The 10,125-nt window shown below is 38.1% G+C and overlaps 1 protein-coding gene across 2 annotated transcripts; it reads right to left on the reverse strand.

Annotated features, from left to right (window-relative positions):
• Positions 1 to 5,835: 5,835 nt before the first annotated feature.
• On the reverse strand, positions 5,836 to 9,469 carry LOC147863837 (uncharacterized). 2 transcript variants are annotated; one of them, XM_087320203.1, is made up of 2 exons: positions 9,230 to 9,469; positions 5,836 to 6,900 (listed from the first exon to the last, which is right to left on the reverse strand). In XM_087320203.1, the coding sequence occupies exon 2, from the start codon at positions 6,867 to 6,869 to the stop codon at positions 6,024 to 6,026; it is 846 nt and encodes a 281-aa protein (XP_087176329.1). In that variant the 5' UTR covers positions 6,870 to 6,900; positions 9,230 to 9,469; the 3' UTR covers positions 5,836 to 6,023. The 2 variants fall into 2 exon arrangements, with proteins under 2 accessions (XP_087176329.1, XP_087176328.1); XM_087320202.1 differs by having other exon boundaries at positions 5,836 to 6,905.
• Between the last annotated feature and the right edge of the window lie 656 nt (positions 9,470 to 10,125).

The following is a 10,125-nucleotide window of genomic DNA, read 5'->3' on the forward strand; positions in this document are numbered from 1 at the left end:
TTAGACACCGGTGGTGCGGGCTAGGCTTTCGTCTCGACGATTTGTTTATCTCTTCTAAGGTATTAGTCATCCTAATATCCGGCAGTATGGGACGTCGGTGGTAGGTTGGCTATGTTTAGATCATAGCTCAGGGGTGGTCAGGTGGAACGGGTTCTTCTATCCATTCGATTTTCCTTCTTTTACTTTAGTTTGGTCTATTGATTAGTAATAGACTCTTAACAAACCTTATCAAAGGTTTCTTTTCAAAAACTCTCAATTTCCAATGCTCCTTGACTGCATCAACTTGTCCACTTAGATTCGTCATAAGCAAGGACCCTTATTTTAGAGAATGTAGCATATTGCAAGATCCCTGGTTGTATCGTTGCTCTACATATAATGCCATCTTCCTCCACATCATAGTCTTGACATCGTCCGCAAGACAAATGTCCCCTTACCCCCACTAACACTTGAAGCCTCGTAAATGCCCCTTCCCACTTGGGAGTATTAAAGGACCATATCGTAGAGGTTGAGTGCCCCAAAACTGACCGCACCTGGTCCCACATAATCCGCCCCCTCTTAAGGAAGAAAGTTTTTTTGATCTGTCATTTATATGTAAAGTATGAAAGGTTTTCCATGCATCAACGAACGCTCTTGACCCTGCATCGAGCTTGGCCCAATCCAATCTCATACGGGATCCCAACATGTGCCCTGAGGGCAAATGCATATTCGGATTCCACACTAAGTGTTGTCTCAAGTATTCCTCTTCACATGTTGGTACACCATGTCCCAATCCTTTATGTACATGCTCCCATGCTCTTAGAAGACTATTAAAAAAAAAATCTTCCCAATTCCTAGTCATAACATGTTTCTTGTCTTGTATAAAGATCTATCTTATGCTATCACTACATAATCCACCCATCGGCAGAGGACAACGATACAATCTTTGCATGAGCAATTGCTTCCAAGGAGCATGTCCTGGTAAAAGGCCACAAACTATTAACTTTGCTAACAAGGCCATGCATTGGTCTAATGGATCTATAATCCCCAAACCATTGTATTGCTTCAGGGTTATCAATGTACTCCATGCCACCTTTGCTCTTACATGACTCCTATCCTCCCCTGCCCATATAAAATTCCTAACCAACCTTTGAATTTGTCCAATGCACGATTTTGAAAAGATCTAAAATGAAGCTATATACCACACTGTAGACAATAACAGATGATTGACAATTATCACTCTCCCAGCCAAAGATAGTTTAGCATGGCTCCACAAGAATAACTTTTTCCTCAAAGTTAATAATAATGGTGCGGCATGTAATTCTGGAACCAAATCAATCCCAACCTGCACTTCAAGATATCGAACCGCAACTCCTCTTTGAGTCCGCAGGAAAGTATGATGCGATGCCCAACAAGGTGGCGGATCCTTGCTCACCCAAAATGCAACAGTTTTCTCCCAATTTAACTTAGCTCCAGACGCTATACAAAATTGTAACAATGCCCCTTCTACTTGTTGCAAATTTGTTATAGTCCCATCCACATATAATGCAGTATCATCATCAAATTCTGAGTCCAATATATCTTGTCCATGCATTGGCATCGCCAAACCACGCAAACCTATAGATTGTGATGATATAAATACATGCATTGCTTCCGCAAACAAAAGGAACAAAAATGGTGCAAGCGGACACCCTTGACAGACTGACCTAATAATGTTAAACCAAGGCCCTACTCCGCCTGCCAACAACACCTACCAATGTGCATTTTTAAAGACAAGAAACACCCTTAATCCATGCCACGTTGAAGCCCAAGTGATGCATAGTACGTTCCAAAAAAATTCAGTCAACCCTATCATACGGTTTCTCAAAATCCAAAAGCAACACGACGAGGTTTTGTTTGTTTTTCACCGCTACTGCAGTGGCCTCCCAAAACGTGAAAACATTATCCATAATACTCCGTTCCCGCATAAATCCAGTTTGCAATACATGAATTATCTTTGGTAGTACCTCTTGTAATCGACAACTAAGCAACTTAGCAAATATTTTATAACTTGTATTCAAGAGGGTGATCGACCTCCATTTACAAATATCTTCTAGAACCCCTTCTGTTTTAGGTATAAGATAAATAAGCCCCTCAAATAACGACATGGGCATCTCTCCACTTTCGAACATATGTTGTAAGCATCTTCTAAGTCTTTCTTTAGTATCCCCCAATATTTCTTGTAGAATTTAGGTGTAAGTCCATTCACTCCAGGACAACTATTGTCCGATAACGAGTGTAGCGCTTGTTCCCATTCCAACTTTGTAATAGGTGACATCAATGAGTCTTGCATTGCTTGAGTAACCTTGGGCTGAATTTCCGCCCATACCTTCATTCTATTTTGTCTGATATCCTTAGAAATAGGGTCTTTTGACATAAGGGTAACATAAAATTTCGTGGCAATTTCCCTCACCGCATTTGGGTCTATTTCAAGTTCGCCATTTTCATTCCGCATACAACAGGTTACATTAGAGACTCTTTTGGGGCCTTTAATATTAAAAAATTGGCTCATACATCTATCCCCAATTTGCGTCCACCTTGAAATTGACTATGACATTCTTCCATATGTTGAACCTGTTTTCGGGCTTCTTCAAGATGCAAAGCCGCCCATGCACACTCTGGCCTGCCCTGTTGCAATCTTTGCAAAGATATCAACGTTGCCCTCATCCTTCTTTCCTTCTCCTGATATTCCATATATTTAGATCTTGATTTCAACGCAAAATCTTGTGATATCTCCGTCAAAGCAGAAGCCACCTTGATTGTAATGGGAACATCCATATTATCTTTCTTCTGCCAAATATCTCTCACTTGATTATACTATCGATCGTCTAACATTACTTTTTCAGGTATCCTAAATCGTGTAGACGCCATTTTCGATTGACCAAAGGTTCTCAATATAACATGAGCATGATCAAAGAAAGTTGTGCTTGGCATAATCGTGATATTTCCCCCATTTAAGACAAAGGCCTCCCCCACATAAAATCTATCCAATCTTGAAAGATTGGTTCCACCAATTCTCTTATCAGAACGTGAGAAGCTCAAGGAATCTTGAGATCTATAAACATTAGGCATATGCCATGCATCCAAAATACTCAATTTCAAACACATCCATTCCCAGATTGTTAGTTCCTCTGTTGTTTTTTTCATAGGCTTTGTTGTGTTTGCTTCCTAGCTTGGTGAGAACATAACCTACAACAACTTCGATGGGGAGTACTTTTCCTCCCATCTTTCGTGTGTCCTGCAATTCCATCCGCCTATTGGCTATCCGACCTTCAAAGTATGTGGCGTTGAAGGTTTTGTGGCGTTGAATATATGTTTTCATGAGGAATACACACGCCTCTTGGAATAAAAGATTGGATCTATCTTGGATTTGATACTCTCTTTGTTTATCACCCAAATGATGCTTGGTTGCTCTATCTAGTTGGCTTTTGCCACCAATTGGGAGACTCAACTTCTTGTTAATTTGTTTCAGGATTAAGGGGGAAATGGTGATTGCTAATTAAATATCTTAGATCCTTAGATCCTAACTAAAATAAAAGATCTTTTATTGCTTGGATCCTTCATTTCGAACTTGATGATGAGTAGATACATCACTTTCTCGATGGCCATGAATTGTTAAAAGTATGGAGATGCCCCATGAGAGTTAGTTCACACATACTATGAGAATCGATGATATGTATGCATTGCATGGTCTATGGATGCCACACCCTAAATTCTTGCTTGATGCCATACAATGGCACTTGAACCTACATATCGTGCATGGATGGAATACGACTTGAATCAAGGTGGTGGTTGCATGAAGACCTCTTCCTCAATCTTTCCTTGTAGATAGGCATTATTCATTTCCATTTAATAGAGGTATGTCCCCGCGTCTTGGTCAATGCAAGTATGTGTGCACAATTGCCATCTTCTCCACATGCAAAAAAGTCACATCATCTTAAATTGTTAGCCTTTTGCTATGAGTCGACACTTGTATTGGTCTTGATTGTATGATTGAAGTTGTACTTCACTTTTTAGACCAATTGAAAAGTGATACCCTTCTTTTGTGGGGAAAATAGGGCAAGGTTCCATATCTTATTGTTGAAAAGAGGTTGCATTTCTTCATCCATTCCTTTTGCTCATCGCGGATAGCCACTTTACCAAAAGTGTCTACCTTGGATGGAAACTCATAGTTTATCATAAAGGAATATATTGTTGTGCCATGCATTCATTATAGCCAAATCAAGTTACCAAGTTTTTCTCACTAATGGAGAATCAAAGTCCTTTAGCATGACATGTGTGATCATGATAGATAGGCACATTGAACTCATTGACAATTGACGAAGTCAAAGCTTGATGAATTGACGCATTACAGGTCCCCTTTGTTGGAGCTCTCATTGCCTTTATTGACTCGAGTTATGGTCATGCCACAATGTGACATACCATGATCAAGGTTTGATATCTCATCTAGGCTGCTCAATATGCACAAAGTTGAGGTAATTGCATATTCATGTGGTGTTTGGCTCGACCTCATTTCAATTTCAACATCAAGGCTAGTGGTGTGACTTGTCCTTGGTACCATAATGGTAATATATTGAACACAATATTGGTATACAGTAACTTTTGGGTTGAAGCATTGTAGCACTTGGGCCCTTGATCTTAAGCAAAAGGTTGAGGAAGTCATACTTTTTTACTTCTAGTTGAGGTTGGTTCGCACTTCATTTGGTATTGTGTTGCAATGTGATAAAGTCTTATTTAATGATGAGTCAATCATCTATTGGATATTTGGCATTGGTAATGGAAGAGTAAAGAATTGGTAATTAATGTTTATAGGAATCATAGGAAGTTCATAATTTGTTATTTTTTACTCATAGTTCAAACTAATTCTTCTAGAATTTCATAGTCTAGTGTTTTATGCTTCATTGTTCGAATGACATCCATTTATGGCTAGACTTTAGATAGAGTGAACTTAAGACACAATGTAACTCATGTCCACCTTATAATAATTAACTTAGGTCACCTAATAAAACAACCCAAGTTCTTTGTGATGGTCTTTGCCCCGTCCCATACCTCATATATGATCTCATGAGGATGCTAATAGTATTCTTATCTCTCTTTTAATAAGAATTTGTCTTCTCTCATATGAAGATATATCCACTAATTCAATAATTCAATTTTCCTCTCATTGTCGTCATCTTGTGAGGAGGTAAAACTCCCACCAAGAGAAAGTCGTGCCTTTGGTGTAATACATCTAGAAGCAACACAATACAAAAGGAAGCATGAATAAACCTCAACTAGAAATACAAAAGTGTGATTTCCTCAACCTTTTGTTTAAGATCAAGGGCACAAGTACTACAACACTTCAACCCAAAAGTCATTGTGTGACACAACATTTTGTTCAACAAATTACCATTATGGTACACTTCGATGTTTGCGCATATTTGTAGGGGTCAAGGACAAGTCACAACGTTGAGTTTGAAAAGGGGTCAAGCCAAACACCACATGACTATGCAAATAGCTACCTTTGAGCACAATGAGCGACCTAAATTACATATGAAACCTTGATCATGGTATATCACATTGTGGCATGACCATAACCTAAGTCAATAAAGGCAACACTAAGTGGTCCAAGTATGAAGATGACAATGTGTCAAGCTTTGACTCCATTGATTGTCAATGAGTTCAATGTGCCTGTCATGATCACACATGACATCAAAATCACATAATGAAATTAAACCATGTATAAGAGCAATGAGCACAAAGATGTATTTGTTTTGCTGCAATGTTTAAGAAAAACTGAGTTAATTTCTTTGTTATGCCATATGAGATCTACAACAAATGAACCAAAAAAGTTGTCCTATTGTTTGTAACCAATGATGTTACAAAAACCAATCATAAAAAATCCAATAGAAAAAATAAATACATATAGACACACAGTTGTGTTGATTTTTTTCCTCATCAAACTAACCCTTTAAGAGCTAGATTGATATTTGATCATCATCAAATAACACTTTTAACCCCTTCGCTTGCTATGTGATGATCTCTCTTAAGAGCCAACTCAAACTGGGAAAAGCAAAGTATACAACCAAGAAAGAAGGGAACGCAAAGAATAGGGTAGCACCAAAATATACCACCAATATGATCAAGCTAAATGGCAAGACACAAAACAAGAGGAAAAGAACAATCAAGAGTGATATGACTTTCGCCATCAACTGTGCACAAAATCGCACAATCCTCGTCAACAATCCTCGAAAAAAGAACACACGAGTGTGAGATTGTGGTAGTATCGGTAAAATTAACGATGATGACAATGAGGCGGAGGAGAACCCATTATAGAATGGAACTTGTTGGGAAACCCCACTATAATTTTGTTGATGTAGATGTTGAGCACTCACTGCCTTGTCATCTTCTTTCCCACTCTTTCTTGTCAATATGTCTGCTTTCAAACTATTCTCTTTCGCATTGTCTGATTTCATACTCTCAACTAACCATAGCAAGAAGAAATTTTTGCATGGGTACTTGAGCTTTCCTTTCCACATTAATCGACAAGACAAGGACTGGCACCATGGGCATGCGATGAAGAGTGGAAGTTGGACTGGTGTGATAGGGAGCCGCAAGGTAGCCCAATGAAGGTCTAGAAGGCATCGCTTGCAAATAGAATGGCCACACCATAGGACATATGGGAGATGGTTGATACTGTTGAATCCTTCACAACATAAAGGGCATTCTAACCCATCTTCCTCAATACCACAGTTTGAATATGCCTGTCCACCACCATCACCATCGCTATCACTATCACTACTGATGCCAAGGTGTTGAGTTGATGTGATAACGTTTTTAGCGTTATCATGTCCAATGCCTGCCATTATAGACATGTCCCTAGTCTCTTGCTAGCTAGTTTGTGACCTAAACTGGTTAAAATCAAAGCAAAGAAATAAAAAAGCTAGTTAATTTTGTAAGAGGTGGTATTAGCTTATTTGCAAAAGCTATGAGGCATAATATTTAGGCAATCATGAGCTAGGTAGCAAGCATTATGGGGGTATTTCAGAAAACATTATGTAGATTATTAAACAATCAGGAACCAGTTTAAGCAAGCAAGCGTGAAACTAGTTAAGATGTGTGGTAGATATATTTTCAGCCTAGTTGAAAATCTCTTAAGTAGGTTATTATACAATCATGAATTAAGTTAAGCACATTCCTCTATTTAACACATCTACTTTGTACTTAAATGAGTTTTGTCGATAGATAGCCGCAGATCCTCACATTTCAAAACTGTAGTACATTCTTAGAATATCATGATCATACCAGGGAGGGACGGATGGTCATGTGAAGAAAGCTCAAGAACAACCTAGCGATAGAGAGTGAACTCAGAAATTGCGAGACAACTTGGGTTGGTGCATGAGCTCAAAATTGAACACCATTATGTGAGGCACGTGGACCAGATAACGTGCAGATGTTGAAACTTAGCATGGGACTTAATGCAACCAATCTCACAGCACAGCTTAGTGAAACACAATGAGCTGATCTCCAGCACTTTCTCAGCAATGTGGAGCGAGAGGAAAGTAATGCACTACCTCCTCAGCAATGTGCTTGGTGGAGGCAATGAGGTCCCACTGATCACCAGAAAACACAACTCTGGAGGACACATGGGACCTCCTACAAGAAGAACAATTGGCTCTAATACAAGCAATTACAGGATATTTGACACCATCTTCACAGCACGGCATAGTGAAGCAAAACGGACTCATCTCCAACATCTTCTCATCAATGTGGAGCAAGAGGAAAGTAATGCACCATCTCCTCAGCAACATGTAAGGCGAAGGCAATGAGGTCACGTTGAACGCCAAACAACACTATTCTAGGACATATGAGACCTCCGACAAGAAAAACCATTGGCTCTAATACAGGTTATTGCAAAATATTTGGAACCTCTGGTCAGAAAATTATTGGCAGTAATACACAACTATGGAAGACATATGAATCATTCTAGAAGGAGACTAACCTCCCTACCTTTTCCACATGATTACTGTAATTTTATACTAGTGATGATGATGTTGGAAATGCAATCTCCTAATACTTTGTTCATGGAATTCATTATACAGGCACCAAATTTGTAGCCTCTTGTGGTGAAGTTCACATTCTCACCTGACCGAATCAACCAAGAACCTATTAATTATTCTATGGAACAATAAAGAATGCACAAAATTCAACATAGAAAATTGAAGGAAGATAAGTGGAAACAATCAAAAAGGCAATATGCCAAATCACATTCATTATAAGGGCAAAACCCAAAGCAAATATACACCACTATGAGGCATTGGTGCTCCATATCAAGAATCTGCATACTCTATAATACAATACAAATGCATAAAGGAACATTTGGAGACACTGTAGTATGTTAGGCCTCTTTGAAGACGTTCAAGTATTATTTCATAAACAATGATTATCTATGAAATGAGTTTCAAAAGCTTTTAAGAAGACTTGTTTCATAGATGACAATGAACTATGAGTCAATCTCAAACCATGACAGTCAATTTCAAAAGTTCTTAAATAGATTAAGTTATAGATGGTCATGACCTATGAATCACCCACAGTATCTGTAGATCAATCAAACAAGGAGGGGGTTTGCTATATGATCGTTGTATTTCTTTGAATGTGAACATATGTATATATTCAGTCAAACTAATGTATAAGGAGAATCTACAGAAAACTAGTGATTAACGTAGGAAAAAAATATACAGAGTATGGGACAAATCTACAGACTATTTACAACTAAAAAACACAAATAATACGTGATTAGTACTCAATGTTATAGAGAATATGTGATGACGAGAGGTAAATATACATACCACATGCAATAAACGAGTATGTGGTCACATGAAGCAATTATAGAAACTATACAATTAAAAAAAACATAGACATTATGTGGCAACAATGAACATGAGGCGACGAACATCGACATATCAAAATCAAAGGACCTAATAAATATCAAGTAGCTTGTATTACCAAAAACATCAGAAAAGCAAGTAGGTGACTTAATGAATCCTTTAATCCAATACAAAAAGAAAATCAAATAAGATATTAGAAAACAAAATGACATCTAAGCCATATATATCATGAAAAAAAGAGAGTTTTGTTTTTGCTTTATTTCTCCTTTTATTATCTAAGTGAAGGGTCTACCTCCTTCTGTTAATTAAAATAAGAAAACAGAGGAAATGAAAGAAGGAATTGGTACCTTTAATATGTGAGAAGTAAAACCATATCGACACAGATCTGTTCTGCTCTGTTCTGCTCTGTTCTGCTCTGCTCTGTAGTTTTCTTGTCTACGGTGATTCAAAAGAAACAAAAAAGGCCCACGAAAAATGGGCTCGAGAAACGAACTCTAACCCAACCAACCTTCATACCTTTTATTCTCTTTTTGTTTTTGTAAAATTTTGTTGTTATCGGTTTGCCATTGCTAGTTTAGGTTTCGTGGGTTCGGCCTCGCCTCCTTCGCCGGGGCACCCATCTAATTCATCGAGCTCAACAACTCTTGAAATAAAGTCATATAGACAAACAAAGAAATTGAGTGGTAGGATCGAGAACTTTGACCTCATTTGTTTGGCATCATTGTTCAATGGAATAGATAGATAGGGAGGGCACAAAGCATGATACTACTAAGTGTCGAGATTGAATTTCTCTAGAAAAAAAGTTTGGAAGTGAAGAAAAGGACAATGAAAGGAGCGATGCAAGAAAGGAAATGGGGGAAGCTAAGACGGAAGATATGGAAGAAATTTTCGAACAACCAAGCAGATTGGCTAATTATGAGAATTTGGGGTGGATGCACTTGAACATGATTAAACTAATGACATTCTACGCAATTTGGCTATGAATGAGAATTTTGGGCTGCATGCTAGATATAGTGTGCATGGAAATGGTTGTGAAGTACATGCTTAAATTTTGTAACAAAAATTTACATGGAGTTCCTAGAATTGCATAGAAAGCAAGTAAAAACACTCAAAAAACATACAAGAGCTAATATCTGGAACCAATAGAAAAGGAAAAGTTAGAAGGGGAATTCATCGCAAAAGGGCCCTTGAAAACATGGTAGGATTCAACAAAGTGTGGAAAATGTGGAGTTATTTAGAAAAA

The sequence above is a fragment of the Azolla caroliniana genome, unplaced genomic scaffold (genome assembly GCF_043228905.1).
Source record: "Azolla caroliniana isolate FFs.n. ecotype wild unplaced genomic scaffold, voAzoCaro1.0.p SCAF_5, whole genome shotgun sequence".
Taxonomy (NCBI): Eukaryota; Viridiplantae; Streptophyta; class Polypodiopsida; order Salviniales; family Salviniaceae; genus Azolla; species Azolla caroliniana.

What these genes read in the sequence shown, in the direction of transcription:
- LOC147863837 (XM_087320203.1), bottom strand. Translation starts at nt 6,869, where the DNA reads ATGTCTATAATGGCAGGCATTGGACATGATAACGCTAAAAACGTTATC.